This window comes from Lathyrus oleraceus, chromosome 1 (genome assembly GCF_024323335.1).
Source record: "Lathyrus oleraceus cultivar Zhongwan6 chromosome 1, CAAS_Psat_ZW6_1.0, whole genome shotgun sequence".
NCBI classification, from domain to species: domain Eukaryota; kingdom Viridiplantae; phylum Streptophyta; class Magnoliopsida; order Fabales; family Fabaceae; genus Lathyrus; species Lathyrus oleraceus.
In genome coordinates, this window is record NC_066579.1 from 161049691 (window position 1) to 161067195 (window position 17505).

General features: G+C 39.5%; 3 protein-coding genes across 3 annotated transcripts; all 3 read left to right on the forward strand.

The window, feature by feature from the left end:
- The first annotated feature begins 6290 nt into the window (after nucleotides 1–6290).
- LOC127115563 (triacylglycerol lipase 2) lies at nucleotides 6291–8712 on the forward strand. The gene is made up of 9 exons (XM_051047076.1): nucleotides 6291–6477; nucleotides 6613–6726; nucleotides 6817–6957; nucleotides 7048–7158; nucleotides 7387–7530; nucleotides 7740–7780; nucleotides 7898–7977; nucleotides 8083–8178; nucleotides 8278–8712. The coding sequence occupies exons 1-9, from the start codon at nucleotides 6316–6318 to the stop codon at nucleotides 8601–8603; spliced, it is 1215 nt and encodes a 404-aa protein (XP_050903033.1). The 5' UTR covers nucleotides 6291–6315; the 3' UTR covers nucleotides 8604–8712.
- Nucleotides 8713–8889: 177 nt separating this feature from the next.
- LOC127124459 (mavicyanin) lies at nucleotides 8890–9982 on the forward strand. Its single transcript, XM_051054159.1, has 2 exons — nucleotides 8890–9191; nucleotides 9510–9982. Exons 1-2 carry the CDS (start codon nucleotides 9029–9031, stop codon nucleotides 9869–9871), a joined length of 525 nt encoding a protein of 174 aa, XP_050910116.1. The 5' UTR covers nucleotides 8890–9028; the 3' UTR covers nucleotides 9872–9982.
- Nucleotides 9983–13110: 3128 nt separating this feature from the next.
- Nucleotides 13111–16694, forward strand: LOC127097148 (uncharacterized). Its single transcript, XM_051035663.1, has 2 exons — nucleotides 13111–16230; nucleotides 16332–16694. The coding sequence occupies exons 1-2, from the start codon at nucleotides 13111–13113 to the stop codon at nucleotides 16692–16694; spliced, it is 3483 nt and encodes a 1160-aa protein (XP_050891620.1).
- Nucleotides 16695–17505: the final 811 nt, after the last annotated feature.

Below are 17505 nucleotides of genomic sequence, written 5' to 3' on the forward strand. Positions count from 1 at the left end.
AGAAGTAATACCCTCTTGTTTCTTTAGGATACCCCACAAATAAGCATTCGTCAGATTTGGGCTCAAGCTTAGTTGAAACTTGTCGTTTCACATAAACTTCGCAACCCCAAATCTTCATGTAAGGCATATGTGGTTTCTTACCACTCCATATCTCATGGTGTCTTCTCAACCTTTTTGGATGGAACACGGTTAAGTGTGTAAGCTGTTGTCAATAATGCATGTCCCCAAAAGGAGTTTGGAAGATCGGCGTGACTCATCATGGATCGGACCATGTCTAACAGGTTTCGATTTCTTCTCTCAGATACACCATTCCATTGGGGTGTTCCAGGAGGAGTAAGTTGGGATAGGATCCCACACTCTTTCAGATGGTCATCAAACTCTAGGCTTAAAATACTCACCACCTCGATCTGATCGAAGAGTTTTAATATTCTTACCTAGTTGGTTTTGTACTTCATTCTTGAATTCCTTGAACTTTTCAAAGGACTCTGATTTGTGTTTCATTAAATACACATAACCGTATCTACTGAAATCATCAGTAAATGTGATGAAGTACTGAAAACCTCCTCTGGCTGGTATGTTCAGTGGTCCACATACATCAGTATGTATGAGGCCCAAAAGATCATTCGCTTTTTCACCTTTTTCCTGTGAATGGAGACTTTGTCATCTTTCCAATTAAACAAGATTTGCATGTCTTATATGATTCATAATCAAAAGAGTCCAAGAGTCCATCTTTATGGAGTTTGGAAATGCGTTTCTCATTTATGTGGCCTAATCGACAATGCCAAAGGTAAGTTGGATTTAACTCATTAGGTTTCATCCTTTTCTTTCTTCCAGGTGCTTTAGGAAGTTTCTCTTCCAGTGTCCGGTCTTACCGCAGGTGCCTGCCTTTTCTATGTCTCCACTAGGCTTCAAAGCAGCAACAGTGGGTCTGGGTTTGGCAACTTCCTTGCCTTTCCTTTTATCACCCTGCTTGGTGGGCCTTTTGTTCTGTCTCTTTCCATTTCCGATCATCATAATGGAATTCCCTTTTGACTTCAGATTCTGCTCAACAGTTCTTAACATAGCTAGCAATTCAGAAAGAGATTTGTCCATATCATTCATATTGAAATTTAGGACAAATTGACTGAATCTATCTGGAAACGATTGCAAGATCAAATCAGTCGCAAGTTCCTTTCCGAGGGGAAACCCAACCTTTCAAGGTTTTCCACGTACCCAGTCATCTTGAGCACATGGGAACCTACAGGGGCTCCCTCAGCTAACTTGCCTTGAAAATGGCTTTTGAAACTTCAAACCTCTCATGCCTTGCTTGCTCTTGATAGAGCATCTTCAGGTGTTCGATCATATCGAACGCTGTCATGTTCTCATGTTGCTTTTGCAACTCTGAGTTCATGGTAGCCAGCATGAGACAAGCAGTTTCATTGGCATCATCGACATGCTTCTTATAAGCATCTCTTTCTACCTTAGGTGCAGAACTAGGAGGTTCCTCTTCAGGAACAAGTTTCTCCAAGACATAAAGCTTTCTATCATGTTTGAGGATAATCCTCAGGTTTCGGTGCCAATCCAGAAAATTTGTCCCAGACAATTTTTCCTTGTCAAGGATTGATCGCAAAATGTTGTTACAGGTGTTTGTTATCATGGTAATCTACATAAGAATTAATGAAAATATAAGTATCAATAACATATTTAATTAGGCCTTTAATTAAATATGTTCCCACTATTTTACTCAAAACAAATGACCCTCATCATTTGATTCGGAAAATCCCGTTGGAAGATTTTCTAGTGGGTCGAGATCCACATTTCACATTGTTCTAAGTCCGCGTAGGCGGATTACACAAAACTAGGTTATTTAGGTAGGAACTCCTTCCAATTGTATCTAATACAACTCTCGAAAATTTCAGTTGGGTGAATAACTCCTTATTCCAACCCATCGTATGGATCATTTCCAACTCTTGCTTCTAAACATATATAATCTTATTATAATTTGTTTAGTTAAGTTTGACCCATTGTTTTAGCAGTTGGATATTACAATTATCCCATCGCACCTTACTAATATAGAACATGCACCTCGCGTAGGCAAAACCTACATTATCCGATACTAGTCTTGATGAGTGCTAAAACTTGGAAAGCAAAAACTTAATATTTAATTTGAGGGAATTGCAATTGTTCTGATCTCACCGGCTTATTTATCATATAAATCATCTCTTACATGCATCAACATACATTCACATGCATCAACATACATTCACATGCATCAACATACATAATGAAACAGTTATGGCCCTAGCGTAATTGTTCTCCCAAGCCAATGAGAGAACCTAAGCTAACCTAATAACGATCTAAGCTTCTCCAAGCAAGATCTTCAAGGTTGTCCTCCTTTGATATTGAATTCTTCTCTTTCTTCATAATATTACATTACATAAAAGAAACTCGTTTTACATCCGAGGGAGTGAGATGAGAAAAGAAGTTACATTATGAGATTAAAAGAGAGGCACGACACGCAGGTCGTATTTTAAAAACCCAAAACAAAATAAAGGAAAACTAAGGCCATAACCGATCACCACAAGACAATAATAATAAATACATTATTATTATTATTAATTTTAATTCTTTTAATTAATTAAAACCAAATTAAATTTCGGCGACCGATCACACTACGTAGAGTTAGCCGGGGGTCCGCTGCCCGGTCAGCGGACGGTGGTCAAGGGGGCAGCGCCCCTTGCGGGGTTGAAGGGGAAGCGCCCCTGGCCGAAAATTTTAATGAACAATTCATTTGAAATCGACGTCGTTTTTCGCATCAACACTTGATACTTTAAAGCACAACTCTTGCGCAGTCACAACCCTAATCGCATAACTCTTTGACAACACAACCCTTGTGTCGTCATTAACCATAATGCACCAATTTCAGACCGTCAAACACATATCGATTATTGATTCAGTATGATTGATCAATACGTCATTGCTTCACCATACTAATGTCGGATCAAGAAGCAAACGACCATTGATCGCTCAAAGGAAAACAACCATTAAGTGTTTGAATGAATGAAATAGAAACAATATATCATATATACCATATTTTGCATCAGGATTACTTATATCATGTATATAACTTGATTGATCTCAATTTAATTAATCGTTTATTCTTTGATTCATTCTGTCTTTTAATCGTATTAATACAGAAAATACAGAAAATAAACAGCTATCAGATGCATGGTTTCGTAAGTGGCTCTGATACCACTGAAGGAGAAGGGCGATTTAAAATGCAACGGAATTTAAAATTTCTCCTTTAATGATCCTTACGAATGGGCATGATCAGTGATAGAATCATTACCTCTTGTGGCGATTGTAACCTTTGATGCAGATCTACGGAGCGATCACGAACGTTGAACGATGATAACGCCTCTACTCAGTCCACACGAACGGATTCCTTCAATCTCAGTGCTAGCTGCTACGGATGAAGGCTTTGAGTGAGTGAGTGTGTGTGTGAGAGAGAGAGAGAGAGAGAGAGAGAGAAAGAAACGAAATTGCAACTGCACTAATGCTTCTGCTTAAGGGTTCTATTTATAGAACCACTTGTGTGGGCTATAAGCTAAAAAGCCCACTTAAGTGTATGTGGCCCATATCTTATAATATGTCAAAATCACTTAAGTGCGTGGTACCTTACCATATTTCGTATTCTACTTAAGTACACCATACCTTACGATGTTCTACAATTCACTTAAGTGCACCGTACCTTACAATGTTCCTTAGTTACTCTATCTCTCATCAATCCGTCCTTTGTGTGTGATCCTGTAGGTTTTCGCGGCATTGACAATTATATTAAATCACGCATTTAACATAATAAACAGTGAGCGGTATCTAGCCACACATCACTGCTATCCAAGATACGAAAATGTCATGTGATATGACAAATCCTTCTGTGATAATAATTATGTGTATAATTACTTTTTTTGCCCTTATGTCTATATTGAACACAAGGCATAGACCGTGTCATCCTTGTCTAGTTCAATATTGGGCCCATAGACATTTATCTTGTTACACAGGATGGGCAAATTCCATCTAGGTCACTCATGTCCCTTAGCATGCTTCATGGAGTACCCATCAACTGTCTTTATGGTCATCTAATTACGGACAATGTTTGATCAGCAATAAGGCACTCGACTCTACATCTAGGGTCCATAGTGGTTTCAGGTCGAAGGGTGGTATACACCATTATCACCATGAGAATAGCTTATGACACTTTGCATAACATTCTATATAGTATTCTCATAGCGGGTCAATCCAGTATAAATATTACTCTTAATATTCATACCTATGTTTAAGACTTGATAACTCCTTATCCATGATCCATGAGATGTGATCATCAGTCTATATACATAATAGTCTTAATGCTTTAATGTTATCCCACTTCACAATAAAGCTCGACTACGGATACTTTAAGAATAGTGTCCTTATGTTTAATGTGATCTCATGATTAAGTCATACTTGATACATTAAACGGACTAGCTATTCTAGGGACTTTATTAAACAAACATAATAAAGAAAAAAGCCTTTTATTATTAATAAATAATTCGATACAAGTACGAAAAGTATTGGCCTCTAGGGCTTACACCAACAGCAAGGTCAAGTGCAGAAGAGAAATCATATGCGCTAGCTCATGCCACATCTGAGCTTTTATGGATTGAATCACTACTTCGTGAACTCACAATTTCCTATCTATCACCAACTTTCATATGTAAATGAGTGTTGTAATATTGTCCCATAATCCTATCCTCCATGCTCGTACAAAATATGTTGGATTCAATATTCACTTTGTGCATGAACGTGTTATGGTAGGCAAGCTACACATACAACATGTTTCAGCTCCGATTCAAATAGCAGACATCTTCACTAATCCTCATTCTTCCGCTTTATTTGACAACTTTTGCGACAAACTCAAGATTGCTTGTGCCAAAGCATCATGAGTTTGAGGTGGAATATTGGAATATAATAATAATAGATTAGCGAAGGTGTATGATAGTTTAGTTATGGTGCATGCTAAGGGTAGTTAGTGTGTACATGAAGGTAGTTAGAGTGTAACTAACTTCACTCTTGTATATATATGCACAAGCCATAACCAATTAAATCAATGAGAAATATCACATATGAATCGAGCAAAGCTTAAATCTCTCAATCCATATCCATCATCTCTTGCATGCATAATCATGTTCAATGTCGATGCAATTCTCTCATCTAACACCTAATGAGAGATTTGGGCTGAAGAGCAGTGTTTTGTCTCCTTTCACATCCAAAAGGAAATTAAGAAAAAATTGAAGAATTATAAAGTGTTCCAATCTAATATGGATATTTGCAATCCCTTCAATGAGATGTTTTAGAGATCCATCAACAAACACTATTATTGTCTTTATCTTTTGATATGAAAACTATTAATCTTCTTTACTGTTGAGAGAGACAGAGACGTAATTTTCTCACTTGATCCAAGATCAATATAATTTTCAACCACTCATATTTCATTATCACTTTCTTAATCTTCTCCTTTTTTAAAAATATATTTTTCTTCCTTTAACCATCTCCTCAACAATTTTGTTTTTCTTTTCATCATCTTCCGCAATCAATCAATCATTCCATGTAGTTGTAGAATTATAATTTTTTTGGATGAAGGATTTTCTTTCTTTAACAAATACTAATATTAATTTTTCTTTTGAAAATAAAAGATAAATTAAATATAGGAGCAAATTTAGATATAAATAGGAAAAATAATTGTTGTGTACTTTGTTCACTTAAATATATTCATTCTTGTTATAAAATAGTTTACATATAAAAGTATATAGATAGAACATGTGTTCCATAAAATAAACCATTCCTATAATTTTTTAAGTATCATAAATAGATTTTAAGAAAAATGATATTAAAATATATATCTAATTAATTTCTTGAATTAATTTATGATTCTATTTCTTAAAAATGAAGAAAAATTAGTGTTTACTTTCATGTGAGATTATCATTTCCAAGACGATTAAAACCTTTCAAACAAAAATATATGTTAAATAATTTGTTTGTTTTAAAAGTAAGTTGCACGCATAACTAAATATAACATATATTGATCATAAATACAAACTTATGTTCTTAATATAACAAAATCTAAAAATAAAACTATTGTTTTTTAATTAGTAAATTAAAGATAGGATAAAATATCCAATTAATCTTTCTATTCTAAGCCATGATTTCCATTTTTTAAGCTTAACCTTAACTTTTATCATCTATATAAGTTTCCAATCTTCCTCCTCTTTAATGTAACATCTTCTTTCTTAAGAAGACATGACCTTCCTAGGTTTGATGAATTCTGCTGTTTTAATCCTTTGTGTTATAATTTTAACAGCTTATAGTCATCAAGCCCAGGCTTTAGGTCCTGACTTTTTTGGAGAAGGTTTATGCGCTTCTTCGATTACTATTCATGGCTATAAATGTCAAGAATTTGAAGTAAGAAAATGTTGAATCAGCGATTTTGATTATAAATAAATTTTTCTTCTATTAATTAATTTTTTTTTAATAATGTTTTGATTAGTTGGTAGCGACAAAATTAATTATAGACAATCTGCAATTAATATTTTTTAGGTTACAACTAAAGATGGATACATTCTTAGCATTCAAAGGATTTTAGAAGGTCGAGTTAAAGTTTTTGGTAATGTCACTAAAGAGCCTGTGATTTTACAACATGGAGTTCTGGTGGTAAGTAAAATCAATCCATCAATTATATATTTTAATGAATTATTTTAATGAATTATATTATTGAATATTTTAAGATACGGTTAAATGTAGGATGGAGCAACATGGTTTTTGAACAGTCCAGAACAAAATTTGCCTATGATTCTTGCTGATAATGGCTTTGATGTTTGGGTTGTTAATTCTAGAGGAACCAAATATAGTCGCAAACACACCAAGTTAGATGCCTCTAGCCAGGTTTTTCTTTACATCAAAATAAAAAGAAATGTATATTTTTATGTTTTAATTAATTGAAATTGATTTCTTTTTTAATGTAAAAAAATGTAGGAATATTGGTATTGGTCTTTCGATGAATTGGTTGCTTATGAAATGCCTGCTGCTTTTGATTTTGTCTCAAAGGAAACAGGACAGAAGATACATTTTGTTGGACATTCGATGGTAATGTATCACAAAAGTAACTAATATTTATTATATACTAAAATAAATTCCGAAGAATTTCTGTAGATTTTTCTACTGATTTTATTTTTAAGGATTAAAATCAAAATAAAAATGAGATATAGGGATTTAGACAAAAAAAAAAATTATAAAAATCAAAATCAAAAATTCGTTATTTTACGGGATCAGAATACTGTTTAAACCTATTAAAAATTTGAGTTTGTTTGGCAGGGGACGTTGACAGCTTTGTTATCATTGGCAGAAGGTAAATGGGAAAATCAAGTGAAATCAGTAGTATTGTTGAGTCCTATTGCCTATTTGAGTCGAATGACAACACTAATTGGAGCTATTGCTACAAGATCCTTACTCAGCGAGGTAGATAACTTGATCAATATCAACTCTAATTATTCTTATTCTTGAAATTTTCATCAACATTTGTTGGGAAAGACATACATGCAATCTTAATAAAAATATTTTGATAAAGGATTATGACAAACATGTGTTTGTTATTTTAAAAGTATAAAATCTTATATCAGTAAGTATGGATTTCTAATTTGAATTAATTCTACTGTTTTGTCAAACAGGGTTTTACTCTTTTGGGCATTGCCGAATTCGATCCCAAAGGGTAAGAATACGGAAATTACAATTTTACTCCTCATATTTTTAAATATATTAACATATATTTTTATCATATGTATTATTATTCTTTACATAATTTGATTTTTTTAAATATATTTTTCAGGGTTCCTGTAACCGACTTCGTCCAGGGTATTTGTGTTCAATCTGGACTAAACTGCAATGATTTATTTACTTTAATAAGAGGTTTGAATCTCTTTTCTTTTTGAAATTTAAATTTAAATTGACACAATTTCACATGATATACTTTTACTAAATATATAATATATTTTTTTAATCATCCTATTTTAGGTGAGAATTGTTGCTTAGATAAATCAGCTTTTGATGATTTCATGAAAGTTGAACCACAATCATCATCAACAAGAACTCTTTTTCATTTATCTCAGAGTAAGATTTTTTCTTTAGTTAACCTTGCACTTGATTCAGTCAATTTTAAGATGAAATCATATATAATTACAATAAATGTTTTGCTTTAAATTTATGCAGTTGTTCGAACCGATGCGTTGTCAAAGTTCGACTTTCAGAGCCCACGCTTAAACATGTTGCATTATGGACGACTAAGACCTCCCGCCTACAACCTCTCAAAAATTCCTAACAACATTCCAATTTTTATGAGCTATGGTGGTGCCGACGCGCTTTCCGATATCGCCGATGTTAAGAAGCTCTTAAATGACCACTTTCAGGACCATGATAAAGACAAGCTTAGTGTTCAATTTATTGAGAATTATGCTCATGGTGATTACATGTTTGCTACGAATGCTAATGAACTAGTATACAAAAATGTTACATCTTTTTTGAAACATAAATTCTGAAGCGTTCAATTTCTCTAATATTTTCAATAGCAATTTTGGAAAATGTTACAAACTTGCTGTATGTGGGAAACTAACTTTGCTATTATATTAAAATTATGTGCATTTAATTAACTATATGTTTTAAATACGTGACTCATGAAAACTTTGTTTAAAAGCCAAGCTTCAATAATGTTTATACCAACCTCAATATACTTTGAAGCCAATCCAAACACTGAAAAAAAAGTTCTAGATGGCCAAACTACTTTGTTGATATTTATTAATCAAAAAGTCACTTTGAAAAGAATTAACAATTTAATATTTGTTAAGTGTATGCACATGATGTTCTTTGGCCTTGCTTATAAATATATGGATGAATTTATAGAAATATCAAACAAAAATTAATCTCTAAGAGAGTGGTATAGCAAGAAGAAGAAAACAAGTAAAACATGGGGTGCAAGAACATTATTTTGTTGGTGCTAATAGCAACTTTGATCACAAAAGAGGTTTTAGCAACACAACATGTTGTTGGTGGAAACCAAGGTTGGGATCCATCCTCAGATTTTGATTCATGGAGTTCAAGCCAAACATTCAAAGTTGGAGATCAACTTGGTATGTTTCTAATCTAAACAAAAATATATCATTCTATCCATTTAAATTTTTTATCAAGATTTTAAATTACGGTCACAATTGTATAGGCTCAATTCCGATAATAGCCCGTTATAAATGGAACGACGATGAGATTTTTAATGTCTTTCTCACCTCAATTGTGGGGTATGATATATTTGAGTAGTTCAACTTACTTAAACAAAATATTAAAAAAAATTAATAATCAAAACTTAAACCTCGACTTTTAAGGAGAAAATATTAACATGACAATTATCGGTTGTCTATAAAATGTGATGAATGTCTTTATTTTATTTACTGCAGTTTTCAAATACTCTTCAATGCATAGTGTGGTTGAACTAGGCAACGAAAGTGCTTACACAAAATGTGATATTAGCACCTCCCTAAACTCCTTAAGCAGTGGAAAAGATGTTGTGAAATTGGACAAACCAGGTACAAGGTACTTCACATGTGGTACTTTAGGTCATTGTGGTCAAGGCATGAAGGTGAAGATCAAAATAGTGAAAGGAAATGGATCTTCTTCCTCTGTATCATCACCTTCGTCGTCACCGTCGTCGTCTTCTTCTTCAACTACTTCCGGTGATGCATCTTCAGCGTCACAATACTTTGCATCTCTTTTGCTCATTGTGACAATATCTTTTGTCACAATGATTTCTTTGTTTTAATTAATGATATTAAGTTGAGTTTATATGATGTCATGTTCTATAAATATGTAACATTGTTGAATAAAAGACTGAGAAGAGACATACTTTATATATAGATTTTAAAGTTTTTTTTCCATAAGGTGTGCATTTTACTATGATAGTACATTTTGATATTTTTTAAATATCTTAGCAGATATCTATAACATGATAACTCATAGCAACATTACTAACATCAAAGATAACCAAACCACCATCACCAAAAGCAGAGAGAACACCAGCAGCCGGTGCTCGGAAAGCCGTAAAAAATGTTTCTTAGATCTTTTTTCTATTAGTTGTTTGAGAATTAAAAACTTGACTCATTGTTTCTAAATAGTGCAAATGATTGGTGCACAGTTTGTGTGATTGTTGTAAATTCATAAATACCGAGTTTGATACTTATTGATAAGAAAGATGTAGCACCATACATGTTTGGAGTATAAACAAACACAAATTGATGCAATGAATGTCAAAATCAAATTACTTCTTGGGAAATATACAAAATCCCATCAAGTACCTGGTTCTACGACACTTACAAAAAAAATCCTATAATTTATTTCAATTCAATAAAATGTGGGAGTGATGTTTATTTGCTATAATTGATCGCGACTTAGTAAATTTATGGGAATCGTGATTGCAAGTGCACAGTAGTATCGCGTAATTTTAAAGATTATCGAACTCAAAATGATTAATAATCGAACGTATTATTATCCAATGTTACTATGTAAATTTAAGGTTGGGGATCTTTCTAAGAGTGGAGGGATGAAGAGAAATAACTATATAACTATAACGTAAACAGAATATTAATAAAGATATTTAATAGATGGATATCGGTATGTAATGCATCAAACTTCGGGGATTCGATAGATAGTTTGTGTAATCTTAAAGATCAAAATATTATTCAGTAGAAATTATTTATAAAAAGGACTTTGTCTCACACTCTCGTTTTTATTGACTCTGACCATACTTTTAAACCAGAATGATTGGCTCTCGCGGTCTAATTATGAATTTAAAAGTAATTTTTTAATATGAATAAAGTCTAATTAATCCTAAAGCGCTCTCGTTGTGTTTATGATTAATGTCTAGTTTCAGCTATCTGGTTAAAATCTCAAACTCTCGTTCTTATTGACCGTAACTTTTGTTTGCTTTGTACTCTCGTACGAAAAACAATTTTGAATAAAATAAGAAACTAAAATCGGAAAATTATATTTTATAAAAGTCAACACCAATTATTTACGAATCTCGTAGTTTCAACGGTCTTTACATATCGATACCTAGGGGTTTAGCCGGATATGGATCCGGTAACAGACATGATATTCATATAATTAAGTATACAATAAGGCATAAGTAATTAAAAGGGCAATTAAAATAAAACCTGAAATATAAATCGAGAACTTGGAATGAATACTGATTCTTCAAATTAAACAATACTTGCAAGCTTTGGCAATCGAGTACATTGCTACAATCAAATTCAGATGCTTAAACAATAATTGCAATAGTCCACGATGTGGAGAATCTATTGCTTTTACAAAGTAGGAAACTGTCTAAGAAAATCTAACAACAAAATCTGACTGTAAAAATGCACCCTTTTTCGTAAAAACTAATCTTCTCATATATACTCCCCACTCTCCTTAAATGTAGCATTGGATATCTACTAGTGGAGAGTGGTTGGTTGAAAAAGTAAGAGAAGGTCGTGACAAAAAGTGTGGAGAGGAATAAGGAAGACCGGGTTGATGGCGGCTGCCACAACCCTAATGTGGTCTATGTGGCGGACGCCACATTGTGTGAGATGGGTGTCACGCATCCAAGCCTTTTGGAGGGCGTCATATTATGTGAGATGGACGTCACCACTTTCTAAAGCCATGTGGCGGGCGCCACCATTCATTTGGTGTGGTGGGCGCCATGCTTCCAAGTGTGGTGGGTCCATCATTCCTATTTTGCTCCATTTTCTTCTCTTTTTCTTTCCTTTTTGCTATTTTCCACTTTGCTTGCCTATACATCTCTTATTCGATAAATACCTGAAATAAATATAAAATATTGCGTAATAATAAGTGTTAATCAAGTAAAAAGCAATGCATATTAAGCCAAATAGAGGATACATTTCCGCGTTATCAAACTCCCCCACACTTAAATCTTTACTTGTCCTCAAGCAAATGCCGCGTACATGAGTAAAAAAGGTTTGTAAAATATTTTCCGCATACAGTATTAAAACTCGTGAAAGACACAGTTGCATTCGGATACTCATTCTAGTCTATAAACTCTACTTTAGTCAGAAATTGCATCAACATGTACTAACTTCCACACTAAGGGTATCGTTGGAACACATAGTCACAATAGTGCAACCATAAGCCTCCGTCCTATACAAACCAATCTGAATCATGTTATCATACCTAAGTCTACCTTACTAATCCTTATTTTTATCCTTTTTCATTCTGGAGCAATCACATTAAGCCCGTTATCCTTTCACATTCATAGCAAGATAATCTGTTATTGACTATGATCTCATCATTATTTTTTTTCCTCGCACTTTGGCTCAAATATAACTGTTCCGGACTGGGCCATGACCCTAGGCACGGCACGGCCCAATGCTCGCCAAGCCCACATCCAAACGACCATGTCCGCACGACCACGAGGATACGTCAGGTGGACGACAGTCCGCCCGACGAACGTCTCCCCGACCCCTTAAACACGTGTCGGACAGCGAGCGGGTCCTCCTCATACGATCTCCATCCACTCACCGTCAACCCACGTCGCGGGCACCTCAGTTGTGTCGGGCAGAGCCCTAACGGCATCCCACTCACCACGTCACCCAACTCCCCTATATTGTCGCCTTAGGGATAGGGGCAGTTGGACCAGGGGGCAGACTTTGGTCTAGGTCTTAACGCTTCTTACGCGTCCCCTGGCAGCTCCTCCTTGGGCCTAGCTAATCCAGCCCATTAGGAGCCTTGGCCCAGCGCTGGGGGCTCACTATAAATACCCCTTTCATGGCAAAGGGGCAGGTATTCTAACTCACACTCTGATAACCTCATTCTGTACCTTTTCTGACTTAAGCATTGGAGCACCTTGCAGGTACACCCCCCTCTCATTTCATTCTCCGGCCCATTAACCAAGACCGTGGAAGGCCCTCCTGATCAGGTGAGATCAGTGGCGCCGTCTGTGGGAACTAGCTATCCCCATCTTCATCAAACGAGGATCAAAAGCTCATTCATTTCTGTCCTTCCAACATGGCCGGAGAACAACATAGCGATCACAGCCGTCCCCTCGTCAACTACAACATGGACGACGGCCCGCCATCCCATGAGGCGGACGTTCGGGACGGTCATCCATCCACCCCGTCTCCAGAGCCCCAAAACAACGGAGATGTCTCTCACGCCCACAATTTAGGGGCAGAGACATTTCATCCCATTCCCGTTCCCGTTGAAGGAGACGCCGTAATGATTGCCATGGTGAATGCCCTCAATCAGGCCGGTTCTATGCTCCACCAGCAGCACGAACGAATCATGGCCCTCGAAGCCGAACGACAAGAGGCCCGGCCCCAGCCGGTGAGTAGGATACAACAACGTCCGGAGCCAACGAAGAAGCGAGGACGTCGCTCTCCCGGACCCCACGCCAGCAGGGCACGCGCCCATCGTGACGGTGGTCGAGCGAGAACATCACCAAGGCGCGGGCACAGCCCCGACAACAACGAACTGTCTCCCTTAAGGAGCGACGAGGAAGATTTGCATTGCCCCCTATCTCGGGCAATAATGGAAGCCCCGCTCCCCAAAGGCATGGAGAAACCGCCAAACCTAGCTGTGTACGACGGGACTACAGATCCCGACGATCACGTCGACAACGTCAACGCGATGCTCGACTACCGCAATGATATAACCGGGCACCTCAAATGCCGACTGTTCTCAACGACCCTCAGGAAAGGGGCCATGGCCTGGTACAAAAGCTTGGCCCCTGAGTCCATTACGTCATGGAGAGTCATGAGGTCCATGTTCACCCGGCACTTTACAGCTTCCCGTCGTCACCCCAAGACTGAGGCGACCCTTGAAGCCATAGTGCAGAAGAAGAATGAAACACTGCGCTCATACATCGAGCGATTCAACCAGGAAGCTGTCGAGGTAGATACCACCGAGCACATGAAGAAGTATCTCCTCGAGAGAGGTCTCTTACCCGGCAGTGAACTTAGCAGAGCCGTAGGGATCGAGCCTCCCCGCACCTTAAACGAGCTCCTGCATAAAGCCCAGGCCTACATCAGATACGAGGAAAAGCAGGTGGCACACAATGCCCGCAGCGGACGTAACGCTGGGGAGACCGAGCACTCAAAACGCGAGGACACGAGCATTTCCCGTCGCAACGGAGACAGACGAAGAGAAGAAAGACCTCGCGAGCTCCGGGAAGGAAGAGGCCCCGCGGGCAGATATAGCGAGTACACCTTACTGACAGCTCCTCGAGAGCGTATCCTCGCAGAATGTATCAACTCTGAATTTAAGCAGGGCAGGGTCAGGTTCCCAAAACCGTCTGCACCAAAGCCCCACACCGACAAATCAAAGTACTGCCGGTTCCACAGAAGTCACGGACACGTGACCGAAGACTGCGTCCACCTGAAAGATGCGATTGAAATTTTAATCCAAGAAGGGCACCTGAAGCAGTACACGAGGAAGAACGAAGCTCCCAGACACGACGAGCCAGAGAAGAAGAGACCCCGGGAAAACACACCCCCCGACAACTCTCCCTATCAAGTGGCCCTCTGCGTGTCACGACCGGAAGATTTCTTCCCCCCCGAACCATTGCCCGAGGGCAAGATCACTGCACTCAGCCCCTGGGAAGACTTCCCTACCACACTGGTGATATCAGGAGGAGGAACTAACGGGGAATCCGCGGCCCTCTCCGTCAAACGCAAGTTCGACGAACTCCTACTGACTGCCCCCGAGCAGAAAGCGACATTGACAAAATACCGGGGAAAATCCAACCCAATATCCTTCTTCCTGGAGGAACTCCCGGGCGGATCCCCGAACTCGGCCATCCCACTATTGATTAGAGCAAAGATGGCCAGATTCGACGTACGACGCATCCTGGTCGACGAAGGCAGCTCAGTGGATATCATGTACGTCCACCTCTTCAAGACTCTGAAGCTAGACAAGACCAACTTAGCCCCCTACGTCGGATCAGATCTCCAAGGATTCAACGGAGCAACAACCAGACCGTGGGGATATGTTGAGCTCCTCGTCACTTTCGGCGAACAAGAAACGGCCAGGGAAGTCAAAATCCAATTCCTGGTCGTAGACTGTCCGTCTCTCTACAATTGCATCTTTGGACGCCCGACACTGGCCGAACTCACTGCGGTCCCATCCACCGTCCACCTGAAGATGAAATACTACACCAAATTGGGACGTGTGGTCACCATCCATGGTGACATCGAAGCAGCCCGGCGATGCTACGACGCCGCAGTAAAAGGACAGGCCGTAGTCAGTACGAAGAGCAACTGCAACAACAAAAAACTCAAGACCGAGGATCCCGCCCGAGGAGTCAACGCCATCGACCTCGACTGTCGCGTCGGGCTGGACGAGACCGAAGAGGGGAGGTTCCCCAAGGAACGCTCTCTCGAACACCCGGTCCGACCAATCCCCGACGGGGAATTCGAACTCATTCCTCTTGGGGACGATCCGGAAAGGACGGTGAAGATAGGTAAGGGACTACCCGAGGAAACAAGAGAAGAGCTAGTAGCATGCCTCAAAGAGAACTCCGACCTCTTCGCGTGGAATGCCGCAGAAATGCCCGGGCTGGACCCCGAGATCGCGTGTCATAAGCTAGCTGTAGACCGGGCAGCCAAGCCCATAGCACAGCGTAGACGCAAGCAATCGCCCGAAAAGGCAGAGGCTGCCGAGCGAGCTGTAAAAGACCTCTTAGAGGCAAATTTTATTTCTGAAGCCCAGTACACAACCTGGCTCTCTAATGTAGTCCTCGTTAAGAAAAATAATGGAAAATGGCGTATGTGTGTTGATTATACTGATCTTAATAGGGCTTGCCCGAAAGATGCTTTCCCCCTCCCTAATATAGACTCGCTCGTTGACAACTCTGCAGGTTTTAAACTCTTGTCCTTCATGGACGCATATAGTGGATACAACCAGATCCCTATGTCGCCCGCGGACAAGAAACACACAGCGTTCATGACCCCAACGGGCAACTACTATTACAACGTGATGCCGTTCGGGCTCAAGAACGCTGGCGCTACATACCAACGCATGATGAACAAAGTCTTCAAGGACGAAATAGGGGACATGCTCGAAGTATACATGGACGACATGATCGTTAAATCACACGAGGAAATAACCCATGCTCGACACCTTACGAAGGTATTCGAACAGGCGAGACAGTGTAAAATGAGGTTCAACCCCGAGAAATGCACGTTCGGAGTCCGGGCAGGCAAGTTCCTCGGTTTCTATCTCACCGAAAGAGGGATCGAGGCCAACCCCGACAAATGCCGGGCATTCTCGGAGTTTCCGACCCCGAAAACCAAAAAATCGATCCAGTCGCTCAATGGAGTGCTCGCCTCACTCTCCCGTTTCATCGCCAAGTCCGCCCAGCACGCATTGCCATTCTTCAGACTCCTTCGCAAAGAGGCTACCTTCGACTGGACCGACGAATGCGAGCAAGCGCTACTCCATCTAAAGAAGGTTCTGTCCCAACCCCCGGTCTTGTCACGGCCATCAGAAAAGGAAACCCTATACTTGTACCTATCCGTGGCGACCGAGGCCGTCAGCGCCGTTCTAATAAGAGAAACCGACGAAGGACAAAAGCCCATCTATTTTACGAGTAAAGCACTCCAAGGTCCCGAGCTCCGATATCAGCAAATCGAAAAGGTCGCCCTGGCCCTCATCAACGCAGCGAGGAGACTACGATATTATTTCCTCGCACACACGATAAAGGTGAGGACCGATCAGCCAATCAAACAGCTGCTCGGGCGCCCGGATATGGCCGGGAGGATGCTCAAGTGGTCACTAGAACTCTCCGAATTCGACATACAATACGAAAGTAGGAAAGCCTTGAAAGCTCAGGCGCTGGCCGACTTCGTCGCGGAGATGACCCACTGCCCGACTCCAGCAGAAAGCGCCCACAAATGGACGATCTTCGTCGATGGCGCCTCTAGCACATCAGGCAGCGGGGCCGGGATCATCCTCGAAAATGAAGAAGGGATCCTGATAGAGGTATCGTTAGCGCTAGCGTTCCCAACATCAAACAACCAAGCCGAATACGAAGCCTTCCTCGCAGGCCTGAGGTTAGCCGAGGACCTGGGAGCAAAAGAGGTAAAAATATCCACCGACTCCCAGCTCGTGGCCTCACAAGTGCGAGGAGAATACCAAACCAAGAACGACAACCTCCTCGGGTACTTGTCCCTCGTCAAAGAAAAACTTGATAGATTTGAAAAATGGGAAGTTCAACACATACCCCGCGAGCACAACACACGAGCAGACGTTCTCTCGAAACTAGCCAGCACGAGGAAAAAGGGTGGGAATAAATCAGTAATCCAAGAAATTCTCCCGCGGCCCAGCATCGACAAACTACCGCCTCCACTCGAGGTCAACGCTATTGGAGATGCCCACTGTTGGATGACACCCATCTACAATTAC

Excerpts from the sequence above, each read along its gene's own strand:
- LOC127124459 (XM_051054159.1), top strand. The coding sequence starts at position 9,029 with ATGGGGTGCAAGAACATTATTTTGTTGGTGCTAATAGCAACTTTGATC. Across the intron at positions 9,192-9,509 it reads CAAAGTTGGAGATCAACTTG|TTTTCAAATACTCTTCAATG; the intron begins GTATGTTTCTAA and ends TATTTACTGCAG.
- LOC127097148 (XM_051035663.1), top strand. The coding sequence starts at position 13,111 with ATGGCCGGAGAACAACATAGCGATCACAGCCGTCCCCTCGTCAACTAC. Across the intron at positions 16,231-16,331 it reads ATGCTCGACACCTTACGAAG|AGGGATCGAGGCCAACCCCG; the intron begins GTATTCGAACAG and ends TCTCACCGAAAG.
- LOC127115563 (XM_051047076.1), top strand. The coding sequence starts at position 6,316 with ATGACCTTCCTAGGTTTGATGAATTCTGCTGTTTTAATCCTTTGTGTT. Across the intron at positions 6,727-6,816 it reads TACAACATGGAGTTCTGGTG|GATGGAGCAACATGGTTTTT; the intron begins GTAAGTAAAATC and ends GGTTAAATGTAG. Across the intron at positions 7,781-7,897 it reads GCCGAATTCGATCCCAAAGG|GGTTCCTGTAACCGACTTCG; the intron begins GTAAGAATACGG and ends TATATTTTTCAG.